We start from the raw sequence: 14,998 nt of genomic DNA, 5'->3' as shown, positions 1-14,998 counted from the left end.
TGAGACCTTTTCTGTTGCGAAAGGTGTGGCAGTCCAGAGGGGAATAGTGTCTGGATCCCTAGTGGCATGGTCCACTAACACTAGAATGAATCTGTTCCCAGATGCAGCTGGACAGTAAAGAGGACAAGCAATGTCAATCCCTATCCTCTCAAAAGGAGCCTCAACACTAGAAGTGGAATTAAGGGAGCCTTTGGTTGTCCCCCTGTCTTGCCTTTGGCTTGATAAGTGAAAGGGTAACAAAACTCCTTCACTTTCTCAGACATCCGGTGCCAATAAAAATTGGCATCCAACCTGACTCAGGTTTTGGTTTGTCCCAGATGTCCATCTATGGGGATGTCATGAGCTAAGGTCAGAATAAAGTCTCTATACACTTGGGGTACCAACATTCTCCTGGCAGCCCCTGGTTTGGGGTACCTGGTTACAGGGTAGAGAAGCTCATGTTCAAAGTAGATCCTCTGGGTGCAACTGACATCTGCCTCCTCTTGCCTTGCAGCTTGCTGCCCAAGTCCTTCAAGAGTAGGACTCAACTTTTGCCCTTGGCATGGTCCTCTCTGAAGGGCCAACCTGTACTAAGAAGCTCTTCCAGATTACGCCAGACTCCTTCAGCTTCAGTTCCCGTTCCAGCCGCCAGGGCATTTACCTCAGGTGAACTCTCCCAGTGGTCCTGCGACCTCTTTGAAGCTGCCTTAGCAGATTCCTTGGCATTTCTATTACTCTGGGTCCCTAGGGTCACTGTTGCAGGACCCAAGTTCTCATGACTTCCCTGACGTGCTGCTTGTGCTCTGGTAGTAACACGCACCCACTCAGGGACACTCAGCATTTCTGCACAAACCTTCCTTTCGACTTCTGTCCATGCAGAATTCTCAAGATCATTTCCCAACAGACCCTCCACTGGGATGGCAGGGGACACAACCACCTTCTTTAAGGCAGTAATCCCTCTCCACTCTAAGCTTGCCAAGGGCATTGGATGGAACTTAGACTCATTGTCAGCAATGGTCACCTGCTGACTAACACCAGGTATCATGTGGTCCGGGAAAGCCAGTTTGGATGCCACCATAGTGACACTGGCACCTGTATCCTTCAGAGCCTCTACTTTAGTCCCATTGATCTTTGACATATTATATACTTCTCCAGGCTTGGAGGTGAGACAGCCAGGGCTTCAACATCCACCCCACCCAGGAAAACAAAAGTGGCCTCAGTATATCCTTTGGCCTTCCCAGAGTACACTTCCATCCCCACACCTATGCTAGTCTATCCCATGGTTTGACCATCACTTGGGGATGTTGGAGCATGCTGGATCTCCTCTCTTCTGCACTGGCTGGTGACAGTCAAAGCATGCCCCAGATGCCTTTCTACGATCCAAATTATTAACTTGGTAACCCCTACCATTAGACTGGGAAGAGTACTGGGGCCCTCTCCTCAGAAGAACATTGGGGGCCTTTGGAAACCCCTTCTTTTTATCCTTGTTGTTGCTCACCCCCTTCCCCTGTTCGTAAGTCTGAGTACCCTTCTTGTGGTCACTCCCACCATGGACCTTTTTTCACCCTGGTTCTAGCCCACTTGTCAGCTGCCTTCCCCAGGTCTCTGGGAGAAGGCAACTTCTCTGTGGTACAATTAGACAAAATGTGCTCGTTAGGCTTGGCATCCTTGGCATGGTTACCCGTAACGTTTTGCCGTCAGACTTCCTGTTTCTGCTGACTTCGTTGTTGTTGGCCTTAGGACTCTGTGCACGTTGCCACTGCTAACCAGAGCTAAATTGCTTAAGTTCTTTCCCTAAAACATGGTAACATTATCATATACACAATTGGCATATTTAATTTACCCATATGTCCCTAGTAAAGTGCACCGCATGTGCCCAGGGCTTGTAAATTAAATGCTACCAGTTGGCCTGAAGCACTTACAGTCCTACCCACTTCAGCAGCCCTTCAAACATATCTTAGGTCTGCCATTGCAGAGCCTGTGGGTGCAGTTTAAGCTGCCATGCCGAACTTGCAGTATAACCCCCTGGCCAGGCCCAAACGTTCCTTTTTATTATATGTAATTCACCCATAGGGTAGGCCCTGAACAGCCCCAATGGTAGAGTGCAGTGAATTTAAAAAGCTGGACAGATAGTTTTAAGTTTTAAAGGTTCTGGTGGTGAAAAATACTTTGGATTGCCTTATTTCATTTTACAAGTGTAATTTCCAATTGGGGAGAGATAAGACCCCAAAGTCTGGTGTCTCTTTTTTTTGCAGCTTTATGTAGCACAAACACAACCCTAAGGTTTTGGAGCACTTTACATGAGCACCAGTTAAATGCCACATGGACACATTCATTTTTGGTAAGCACAGGGATATTAGTTGGTTCCCAAACTCCAAAGATGGTAGCTCAGGCTGTTACACCACATTGTCTCCGGAATCACAATATAAAATCACAACTTATGGTAAAGTTGCATTTAAAATTTCAATTCTGAAAATGCCACTTTTAGAAAGTTTAACTTTAGCCTCTGGTGCAGCAGACATATGAAGAGGAAGTAACGAGGAGAAACAAAGATGTTTCCCCTCACTATGTCCCACCTGGGGAGGCGTAGGGTTTTGCTGCATTGCCAGGTTTACCTGTAATGATGATTCTGGAAATGCACCAAAATCCAGGGGTCGATGCATGGGAACACCCACGTTCCACCTATGGAAAGCCTTCCCTGGTCAGAGAAACACAACGCAGCAATTTGTGCTCCATTGCATTACTCTAGATTTATCAAGCCGGGCAAGGCCACCCAAGGTGAGCGATCTATTGAGATCTGTGCCAATGATTTCTGTTGTGGGACAGTCGAACAATGTTTGTGAACACCGATAACCTATTCTATGAAGAATTGATATACAGGCCCTGCTTTGTCATTATTTCACACAACGAAATCCAGCAAAACACCTTACAGCGCTACGTTGCATGTAAAGAAGAGGGCAGGAATGCACCGTATCTGTAAATATATGCCACATTTCTGATCTTTGCCTGCTCTGATGCACAAACTGCTGCCTAGCACCAAAGCAGGCACCATTGGCACCGTGGATGTGTGGTAACACCCTCGCTCCACCCATGGAATGCCTTCTAAGAGTATGGTCAGTAGTATGAGCAAAAAAGTGATGAGCTATATAAGAAAAATGCAGAAACATTAATCAAAAGATATCCTATGGCAAAACATGTGTAAATGTCTGCATATATTGTTGAAAATGAATTTACCTTTGTACATCTGTGGTTGAAGTTTCCTCTTCTCTATAAAGAGAAACAAATGAAGATAAAATCATTAATCCTTGTTTTAAATACAAACTGATGTCCGAACAATAAATGTGTACAAATGCAGACTATATCAGCAAAAGTCTCACAGTGTGTAGAGGAGAAATTATACAGTCTGTGCTGAGACGTTCCCTGGATCTCACCAACAAACGAGTACATTTGAGGATCAGTAGGTGCTTGTTCTAGAGTCTCAGGCTCAGATTTGAAATATTTTCATACAACACAACGCACCAAGACATCTTGCTGCACTGCCGGGAAGGGAGAGGGCAGGAAGGCACCATATCTATCAAGATATGACGCATTCCTGTTCTCTGCCTACGCTGGTGCACAAACTGCTGCCTAGTGCCAACGCAAACACCCTTACACCATGGTACAAGGGAGCCTGGGTTACAGGCTGGATTGCTTTTGTGTAGAAAGGTATACTTTCCTGCATAGAAAGAATCGTCAGAGTTTTTTCCTCTTTCGAAGTGTGCTGCAGAATGCTGCCCACTTACAAAGAGGAAACAACGAGTAGAAGTAAAGATATTTCTTGTAGCATCTCCCTGGGAAGGCGTGGAATTCTGATGCTTTCCCATATATACCAGTATTGGTTAATATTTTATGTCCTTCCGTGGCAGAATCATGCAGACAGCAACTTGCGCTACCTTGTCTTACTTCAGATTTACCAAGCCACACAGGTCCACACATGGTGGCCTTACGTGACTTTGCAAATCTGATCTATGGATGGCGTTGCCCTTACATCACCTTGTGTGACGTGAGGGCAACGCAATCCATCAATAAACTTAGCCCAGTCCATATACAAAGAAAGCCTGTTGAGGTGAACTGGTGTCCACTGTAAGCCTTTTGATCTCCTGTCTGACCAATAATGTGCTCCATTTAGTGCATACAAAACTAGAAATATTGATTTAGAAGCATGATACGCGGGTTGACCTGCAACAAATGTCTCATCTATAACGCAACAGACGGTCAATCAATCAATCTGGATATATAAAGTACGTCTAATCACCCAATAAGTTATCCAGGCGCTTGCAGGTTATTCGAACAGCCAGGTCTTAAGGGCCATTCAGAATTACGGAAGTGAGGTGATGGTCCAGAGATGCGCGGGTAGACTGTTCCAGTTCTTTGCTGCGATGTGGAAAAAGGAGCGCCCACCACTTCTTCTCCAGTGGATGCAGGGAGTATGGGCAGGTGAAAGGGAGGTGGAGCATAGTCTTCTCGACCATCGGTGGACATTCAGGTGGTGGGTAATGTAGGTTGTGTAGAGCCTTGTGTGAGTGGGTCAGCAGCTTGAATTGGCATCTCTTCTGTATGAGGAGTCAGTGGAGATGCCTGGAGTAGGGTGTGATGTGGGTTCATCAGGGAATGCCAAGAATGAGTCTGGCTGCAGCATTCTGTATGATTGGAAGTCTCTGTAGGAGGTGTGTGGAAATTCCTTCGTAGAGGGCATTGCCATAGTCCAGTCGGCTGGTGATGAGGGCTTGTGTCACAGTGTTACTCATGATAGGGGTAGCCACTTGAAGATCTTACGTAGCACACGCACAGTGCTGAGGTATAGGAGATCACGTTGATCTGTGATTTCATGGTGAGCTTGTTGTAAATGATGATTCAGAGGTTTCTGGCATTATTGGATCCTAGGTCTGATGGCCACCAGGAGTCATTTGATGTAGCTGCTGTTGCCAAAATTCAGTACTTCCATCTTGTCTGTGTGCAGCTGCAGTCAGTTGTTCTTCATTCAGTCAGTGACGTTTGTCATGCATCTGTGAAGTTGTTTCTGATGATGTTGGCAAGCGGGCTCATATTAGTGTTAAAGAGCATAGGGCTAAGGGATGATCCCTGGGGTGATCTCCTTGGATTCAGATGGGAGGTGGAGCCTTTGGGTTCTTCCTGTGAGGAGGGAAGTGATCTATCTAAGCGCGTCCCCTTGGATGCCGATGTGGTAGAGTCTTTCGAATGGCGTGTGGTGGCATACTGTATCGAAGGCTGAGGATGATCAAAGCTGCTGTTTCTGGGAAAAGTCTTCTATAAAGGAGAGGGACCCATTGCAGTTGTTTCATTGTAGCATAGTTTTTCTCAGTGTCTGATGGTTGAAAAATATTTGAGCTACTGACTGGAAAAAGTATTTATATTGTTGAGAGAATAACAATTAATGTGTTGCATCATTTGATATATTAAAAGACGGTAGTGTGGGAGGGGTTACTTCCTCCCAACTTGCATGTTGAAGACTGAGAACACCGGAACAGTGGTGGGGAGAGGTTACCTACATGTGTAATATTTAACTTAAACCCTGTACTCCTCACACAGGACTCAAACAATAAACATGTTGTAATCCAAAGGTTTTAGGAAAGCCCCTGGAAGAACCTGCAGAACACAGAGAGATGGCTCAAGACAATCTTCTCAGATCTGGGAGATTTGTGTAGATACTGTAAAAAAAGAGGTTCTTACGACTGATGAAGAGGTTCCCTCAACTGAGTAGCAAAATGGTCTACACAACCTAATGATTAGGGGGCACATCTTGAATATTTGTTTTGAATGTTTGCTCCTGTGTTTGTTGTGGTCTATGTTCTCTGAAGCTAGTTAGGGCTGCTGATGAGTCTCTCAGTGCCATAGTGTCTAGGAAGTGCCAAGGTGAGGCTTCAACTGCATAGCAATGAAGAAACCTAGGCGACATTGGCAATAAGTAGTGTACAAGAAGAAGTTCTATTGATTGCAGCAGGTTAAAAGGTCAGTGCTGGCAACATTGGAGTCCTAATCCCTCACAAGGAAGGTGAACAAAGCTATCCTGAAAAGCCCTCCAGGTGAATCCAAAACCCTTGGTTCTTTTAGATACCCCATTATGTCGAGAAGAACGGACACAAATTTGGCACAGATAGCTTATATGGAAATAAGTTATGAATGCCTAAGAGCGCATTATGAGAAATAGCCAAAAAAAGACGTCAGAAATTAAGGTATTAAGAGAAACATACACTTTGGCTCCAGAATCTACCAACACCGTGAGGTACCAGCTACAAATCGTTATCAATGCAATTTTTGAAAATACTTTGAGTAACGCTGGAACAAGCCTAACTTTTGGACTCAGAACAATATTTATAACCACATAATTTAAAGTTTCTTTACTGTCACAAAAAAACACTAAGACCAGCTGAGTGTTGATTGCCTGGCAGAATCGCTGCTAATCAATGGGTCCCTACAACCCAACAATTAAAGGATGGTGATCAGGAATCATTATATCCAACCCTGAAGTTCTAGGGCCGCTGCATGCAGGAAACAAGTCTGCTGCTTTGGATTTTGAACTTTTCAAAAAAGCTCAATTTCTTTCTTTATTTCTTTCTTTCTCTACTGATTTATTCAATGATTTCTTTATGTATTTACTTAGTTCATTGGTAATGGTATTTATTGCAGTAAAAGTGTACACTTCTACAGGATGTCACATCCCGGTCTTATAAAGGTGCACCTGCAAGGGCCTCACATTTGGCATGTTCATGTTCAGAGATTTTTGCAATACATCCAGTGACCCAGTTGCATGCACATGTGAAATTAACTTGCATTAGCCAAGAGAAGTGTCTTCTGGGGGGTCACAGGCCACTACCCACCGTCAGCAGTTTATTGAGAGCGTTCAAAGTCTCGTATCCATTGGTCTTTTGCAGCTGCATATAGAATTTGAGGTGAATCATAGAAATATTGACACATTTAGCGAGCCTGATCTCCTGCTTCATTTTGACATCCTTAGAAGTGTCAGCTACTACCATATTCTGAGTGTTCACAACAGTGGTAGATGCTTAAAGATGCCCTGGTCTGCTCTCCACGATGCACTTCACAATAACACTTTCCTCCTGTAGGATAAGAAAGTTGCACCTTCTAGTGACTCAATTTTCAAAGATTTCTATCCTCCTACCCAATGGGCGATGGCTATGACTGGGATTGAAAAGATGGCAGAATTACAGCTTGAAATCCATCCCTGGTTGTTCCAACAACTTCCTCAGCCATGACAGACACATTTTTATTGTATAAAGTTGAGGGAATGTTCAACTCTTCTCTCGTATACCTTCCTCTCTTCCTCTTTCTACCACTCTTTAATTCTGGCTATTTCTCCTATCATTATTTACCTTACATCTCTCCCTACCTTACTTTACATTGTTGAATTGTATAGTTCAGTTGCTTTGTCGTTTGGGGGTGTTTTTTGTTGAACTGTTGTATTTTTATCCAGTTTATATTATGTTATGTTGATTTGTATGGTGCAGCTTATCCCCTGTGATGGTATTTAGGTGCTCCTAGTTGTACAGCCAGGTCTTCAGTTTCTTACAGGAATTGACAAGCGCAGTGGCCGTCCTGGTATGTTGAGGACGTTAGTTCCAGTTCTTGGCAGTGATGAAGGAGAAGCCATGCCGGCCTGACTTGCTTATGTAGATTCATGAGAATCGTAAGAGGAAAAAAGATATGGAGTGTAACTGTCTGGAAGATTAGTAGAATTGAAGTCGATAGTTGAGGTATGCTCGTCAAGTGTTGTGGAAGGCTTTGTATGCGTGGATGTATGAGGGGTCTGGTGGCAGTGTTTTGGATGGAATGGAATCTTTGTGTGAGCTTCTTAGAGATGCTGACTTAGTTTGAGTTGTTGTAGCGGAGTCTGCTGGTTATGAGGGCCTGGTTGACAATGTGCCTTGTGTGCGGGGGAGTCCTTTGAAAATCTTGTGAAGCACTCTGAGGATGAAGCAGCAGGATACGACCAGAGCGTTGACATGTTTTTTTATTGCAAGTTTGTCGTCAAGGATGATGCTGAGGTTTCTGGTGTGGTGTGTGGGGGTGGGTGAGGAACCTAAGTCAGGTGGCCATCAGGAGGAGTCCCAAGGGGAGCCCTTGTTTCTGAAAATCAGGATCTCCATTTTGCCCATGTTAAGTTTAAGGAAGTTCTCTCGCATCCGGTTGGCCACGGGGAACACGCAGGAGGTAAAATTGGCCCTAGTGGTGTTGATTGTGTCAGTTACAGAGAGTATGACTTGAGTGTCGATGGTGTAGGAGTCAGAGTTGATGCTGTGGGCTCTGATAGTATGGGCAAGGAGTGCCATGTACGGGGAACAACCTTTACAACGCAACTGTTACAACGCACTACACTTACAACGCATTTTTTACAACGCATAAGCCATTACAACGCACTACACTTACAACGCATGACACTACAACGCATTTTAAAAAAATACCTTTACAAAGCATACCATTACAACGCCTACCATTACAACGCATAATATTACACTACACTATCCAACACTTACCCTACTGTTGCACCCCCTGGTGTTAGAATAGTAATTTTTACCCCTATACTATGTTATGTTATGTTATGTTATGTTACGGTTATTTATTGTGCGCACAGATACTCCAGCCAAGGAGCGTCCTGGCGCAAAGACAAGGAAGCACGTAACATAACCACAAGCTAAAAACAGATACTAAAAGAGGGCTAAAACAAGAAAGTTTTTATAGCCCTCCGAAAGGTCAAAAGGTCCTCCAACATGCAGATCTCAACAGGCAAGGAGTTCCATGCTGACGCAGCCATAACCCTGAACGAGCGGCCTCCCATGCGGCTAAGCCTAAATCTGGGAACCACCGCAAGGGCCAGACCCTGAGAACGAAGGCTGCGGGCAGGAACATAGAACGACAGACAACTCGACAAGATCTCCGGACCTGTGCCTCGCAGGATTTTAAAAGCAAGACACAGTACCTTGAAGAGGATACGCTTCCTGACCGGAAGCCAGTGTAGGGAGCGAAGGACACCTGTCACCGAGCAGAATCTAGGCAAGCCCACGATCGCCCTAGCCGCAGCATTCTGAACCCGTTGTAGACGGGTTAGTTCAGACTGATTAGCCCCAGCCAGGAGAGAACTGGCATAATCCAGGCGAGAGATGATGGTAGCCTGGATTACCAGTTGCCTGGTCGGGGCATCAAAGAACTTGAGAACAGGTCTCAAACCCCTCAGAAGACCGAAACAACAGGCCGCGGTTTTTTTAGTGTGGCCAACAAAGGAGAGGCCCGCATCCAGCCATACCCCCAGATTTTTCACTTCCGATACCGGGATCGGAGTAGGTCCCAACTCTGAAGGCCACCAGTGGTCGCCCCACAGCTCCACACCCTTCCCGACGACCATCACCTCTGTTTTACTGGCGTTAAGCTGAAGGCAGTTGCCTGTCAGCCAGCTAGCCACCGCCTTCAGTCCGGACTGAAACCTGGGGGCCTCAACACTTACCTCAACACTTACCCTACTGTTGCACCCCCTGGAGTTAGAATAGCAATTTTTACCCCTATACTATCCAACACTTACCCTACTGTTGCACCCCCTGGTGTTAGAATAGTAATTTTTACCCCTATACTATCCAACACTTACCCTACTGTTGCACCCCCTGGAGTTAGAATAGCAATTTTTACCCCTATACTATCCAACACTTACCCTACTGTTGCACCCCCTGGAGTTAGAATAGCAATTTTTACCCCTATACTATCCAACACTTACCCTACTGTTGCACCCCCTGGAGTTAGAATAGCAATTTTTACCCCTATACTATCCAACACTTACCCTACTGTTGCACCCCCTGGAGTTAGAATAGTAATTTTTACCCCTATACTATCCAACACTTACCCTACTGTTGCACCCCCTGGAGTTAGAATAGTAATTTTTACCCCTATACTATCCAACACTTACCCTACTGTTGCACCCCCTGGAGTTAGAATAGTAATTTTTACCCCTATACTATCCAACACTTACCCTACTGTTGCACCCACTGGAGTTAGAAAAGTAATTTTTACCCCTATACTATCCAACACTTACCCTACTGTTGCACCCCCTGGAGTTAGAAAAGTAATTTGTACCCCTATACTATCTAATACTTACCTTAAATGCAATTAAATATTATGCGTTGTAATGGTATGCGTTGTAATGGTAGTTTTTAAAAATGCGTTGTAGTGTCATGCGTTGTAAGTGTAGTGCGTTGTAATGGATTATGCATTGTAAAAAATGCGTTGTAAGTGCATGCGTTGTAAAAGTGTGCGTTGTAACGTCATACATCCGCCATGTACACATTATACAGAAATAAGTTGAGGGAGGAGCCCCTGGAGACTCTGCAGAGAAGCTTCTAATATTTAGTGGTGAAAGTGGAGAGTCTGACTCATTGAGTCATGTTAAAGAGGAAGGAGGCAATCCAACTCAGGACGGGCCCTTGAATTCTTGAGTGCTGGATTTTGGTAATGAAATTGCCAATGGAGATGGATTTAAAGGTCACTGAGAGGTCAAACAGGCTGAAAGCGGCAGTTTCCCCTCTGTCCATGATGGACTTGATGTCATTTGTTGCTCTCAGGAGGGCAGTTTCTGTGCTATGGTTCCTGTAGAACTCTCACTGGGTGGAGTCCAGGAGGTGTTGCTGTTCAAGAGCGTTGATTGCTGAACTCTTTCTCCAATACTTTGGCCAGGAAAAGAGCGAGATGGGTCTGTGGTTGCTGAGATCCTTCTGGTTGGGGAAGGACCTCTGCGTGTTTCCAGCTATCTAGGAAGTTTCCATTGAGGATGGAGTAGTTGATGATGGTGGTAAGGTTAGTGCTGATCAGTGTGCTCCCCAAGATGTACATGTGGTGAGGGCAGGGTCTGCAGTGAACCCTGAGTGGATGGTCTGCATCATTCTGGCAGTGTCATCTGTGGTGAGAGGGCTCCGGAATGTGGGTGCTCCTTTTTCGTGGCGGGGTTTGCGGTATTGATGTCTTTCACAGTAGGTTGGGAATGCGAAGTTGGTGTGAATCTTAAGTAGTTTATTGGAAAAAGTCAGAAAGGTTGTTGTAGATGTCCTGTGAGGGGATGATGGTACTGGAGCGCAGCTGTTGGATTGATGACCACTTTGACGTGGTTGATGAGCTCTTTGCCAGAGCTGGACCAGGATTCTAGCATGAGCACAAGGGCAGCTTTTTGGCTTCTTTGATCTGGGCGAGGTATCTTTTGAGCACAAAAAGGCTAGGAAAGGGCAAAAAATGGGTACAGACGTCTGGGACGGGCAATGAAATGGGCACAAAAGACAAACTGCCACAAAGGACAAACTAGCAGAAAAAGCAAAAAAAGAGCACAAGAGGCAAACACAAATGAGAAACGAGCAAAGAAGATAGACATGGACAGACACTGTTAGACCTGGCACCATTGGCGTGGGTCACCCTTCCATTTTTGTCTGTGCCTCAATGTGTTTTTGTGTTGGTGTTAGCTGCTCAGGGCACTGTGCCACTGCCATTCAGTACCACAGTGCAAGTGCTCCCTATGGTAAAATGTATTATGTGAATTGACTTCCATGTTTGGTTTATTTGGTTTACTGTCAGTCTCTAGTAGAGTGCACCGGGGGTGCCAAGGGCTTGTATATCCAAATGCTGCTAGTGGGCTTGCAGCACTGGTTGTGCCACCCACAGAAGCAGCCTGGTAAACTGTGCCTAAGGTCTGCCATTGCAGAACCTGCATGCAGTCTGGTACTGTCATGCTGACTGGGCAAGTGTCCCCACTTGCCAGTCCCCAAACCTTCCCTTACCTTCATATTAGTCACCCCTATGGTAGGCCCTAGGGCAGGGTGCATTGTAAGGATAAGGTAGGACATGCCCTGAGGTGTGTGGCATGTCCTAATAGTGAATTACAGCCATTTTCGTTTTTCACTATTGTAAGGCTACCTGCTCTCCATAGGCCAGAATGGGCTGCTAGATTATAACACTCTATAATCCTAGCAGGCTCAGGAAGCATGGTAGAAATTCGTGTTTAGTATGCCTGAACTCGGAATAATAAAATACATCTTTTAGCAAAGGTCATTTTAATATCCTGTGTTTGCAAATGCTACTTTTAGAAAGTTAGTATTTACTGACCTCGCCATTTCAGTCCGCCTCTGCTGTGTGTGTGTGTTCTGCCTAGTAACAGTAAAGGAGCAGGGCTGGAGAATTCCAGGAGACAGGCTGGCTGCCAGGTGGTGGGTAGAGAGATTACACCAGGATGGGTGGGAGGAGTACACCTTTGACTCTGAATAGACCTGTGCTCTGCCACCACAATGCCGGCTCCGCCCCCTGTGGAGCGGCTGATGTCTCTGCCCTGCTGCTGAAAGGAAAGAGCAGAGTCACCACAACAAAGTGCTCCAAAACTGGACTGAGCCAGGCCCAGGCCCCCTGGCGACAAAGAACAAAAGAATTGTGCTATAAAAGAAGGAGCCCTGCTCCTAAGAAATCAGATCCTGATTGAACCACGAAGGAACTCTGCCTGACCAGAAGGACCTGGAAGAAGCTGAAGGAGGAGTAACTTTCCCCGACCTGGGGGATTGGCCTGCAGTTGGTGCCTTGCTGAGAAAGGAGAGGAAAAGACTAAGAGAGACTTTGCACTTTGTTTTCAACTATCTCCAAGGGCTTGGAAGAAGAGCTTTCCCCCTGAACTGAGTCCCAGGACCATTGGACACATCTGCCTTCCAAAACTGAGTTGCCTGGACAATTCTTGCTTGTTTCCCGCTGGATTTGGCGCCAGTACGACTCGTACCACATCCGCCGCAAAGCCGTGTCTTTGCCGCCCGGCACCGTTCGTCTACGCTGATCCAAAAGCGTTAGTACGCGCCATATCCCTCCCGGCCACATGGCACCTAACCTTCCCCGCCGATTCGAGACGTACAGCCCTGGCTGCCAAACCCTGTACGCTGAAAACAAGCTTCGCTGTCCCGCAGGAACGGTCCATACGCTGCTAACGTAATGGGCACAAGAGCTAAAGCACAAAAGACAACAGGGCATAGAAAACAAATTTCAGAGACGCCAATTACAATACAGCAGAAAAGGCAGAGTACAAAAGCACAAGTCCAAGCGAAAGTGTGAAGGATTTGGTGGGAGCAGAGTGAGAGTAGATGGAGAGGGAGAGAGGAGGAGCGGAGTGAGGTGAGGCCTCGTGGCAGAGAGTCGGGTCTGAGAAGGGCCTTAGACTGGTCGGATGCCAAGTCCAAAGTGAGTGTGATCTGGGGCCTAGGCCTCTAGAAGTAAAAACAATGGGTGGGCATAACTCACGTAAAGCGGTGTAGCTTAATCATAATGAATTTGCTCGGAATTCTGCAAGATCATGCAGAATTCCGCAAGAGGAGTAATTCTGGACTTAGTACTATTTCTTATGTCCATACTGGATGTGAGGGAAGAAATATGCTGAATGCAACAGAACATGAACAGTGAGCTTGAGCAGCCACTCGCCAAATGTGCTTTAAGATTCAGATTTTCCCCTAACTTAATCCATGTTTTACCACTATTTTACTAACACAAAATTATTGTGAAGAAGCATTTTCTGCGTGGAATTTACTGAATGAAGCAGAATGTAAGTAGCGAGCGCAATCACCCACGCATGCTCAATAAATGGGCTCTCATGGCAGGATTTATCCTCCAAATTACGTGAGCTGGTGTACAGAAATTACTCCAATTACTTCGGCGTAATTAAAGTTCTGATAGGGGCCTAGAAAACACCAAGAAATGGATGGAGGTGGACAAAAACAGTAGTTTGAAAAAGCTATCAGCTGGCTCAGTCATTATATAAACATTATTTTAAATAAAATACATTAAAACAATGAAATAAAGAAACAACTAAAAACTATTAACCCAGTTGAATAAAAAACGTTCAGAATTTTTAGTTTCTGCTCACTCCTGTCTGTCTGTTCTGTCTATTATCCTTCTATTCACCTTCCCTGTTGCTCCAACCATCACCAGCCCAGCTCACAAGGAAGCACGGATGCAAAGGGCTGAACATTCAAGGCCCCCAAACCTCCTTTCCAAGGTTTGTGAGTTTCTCCAGAAGTAGACAGTGTCTGATTGAAGATACCTGCTTGTTGATTGACTCTTGAAGCTCTGCCGCCTCCTCTCATGCATGACCCAGTAGAGGTGTTGGCCTTTCTAATATACATTAAATCCTTCCCGTGATGCTGTAGTGTAGAAGAGAGACACGGGCACTGTGATTGGCTGGCACTATCAATGAATCATTCTGCATCACACTCTGGGATATCCAAATGGTTGTGAATCACCAAGTGATAGACCTGGATATGAGTTATCACCACACACTCACCACACCCAATTAGCGCTGGCCAATCCTTCAGCTGTCATAGCATACTACAATCGGATCTTTCATGATATTAGTTTTCATAACTTAATTGTTCCTCTGTACTTCTTTCTCTTACCTGAACATTCCACTCCAGCGGCACTTCTGATGTGACAGGCATTATTCCCCCACGCATCATGAGGACAGTCGAAGAAGGATGTCTCTGCTCCTGTGCATCGAATCCGACTCAGCCACACTGGGTGCCATCCTGCTCCGAACACGTGATTGGTGTTTAGTGCTCTTAAAGCTGATCCACATCCAAGATGTCTACAGACCACCTCAGCATCCTTCATATCCCAGTGAGAATCGCAGACCGTCCCCCATCGCGTTCCATGCCTGATCTCTACCCTCCCGTTGCATTCGTCACCAGCATTGACCAAGAGGATCTTATCGACAACACCTGTTGACAATGGAAGAGAAGGGATCAGATATTGAGTACATTGACCACTCTAGAAGGGAGACATTCAAAGGTCAGTAAAGAGATACAATATCTCAACACCACCTGTGACCAGTGGAGAGAAGGGATCAGATATTGAGTACATTGACCGCTCTAGAAGGGAGACAATCAAAGGTCAGTAAAGAGATACAATATCTCATCGACACCACCTGTGACCAGTGGAGAGAAGGGAACAGATA

General features: G+C 45.5%; 1 protein-coding gene across 1 annotated transcript in view; it reads right to left on the bottom strand.

Annotated features, from left to right (window-relative positions):
• The window catches only part of LOC146839195 (CD5 antigen-like), a 418,739-nt gene that overhangs the window by 24,404 nt on the left and 379,337 nt on the right, over positions 1-14,998 (bottom strand). Inside the window, exons 5-6 of the mRNA XM_085603215.1 lie at positions 14,442-14,762; positions 3,214-3,246 (exon numbers count right to left, since the gene is read on the bottom strand). Of these exons, the coding sequence (XP_085459341.1) occupies positions 3,214-3,246; positions 14,442-14,762 (354 nt within the window). The remainder of the gene's footprint in view (positions 1-3,213; positions 3,247-14,441; positions 14,763-14,998) is intronic.

Source organism: Triturus cristatus, chromosome 4_2 (assembly GCF_964204655.1).
Source record: "Triturus cristatus chromosome 4_2, aTriCri1.1, whole genome shotgun sequence".
NCBI classification, from domain to species: Eukaryota; Metazoa; Chordata; class Amphibia; order Caudata; family Salamandridae; genus Triturus; species Triturus cristatus.
Note: the sequence above shows the minus strand (reverse complement) of the source record. Positions and strands in the feature narration are given on the sequence as shown.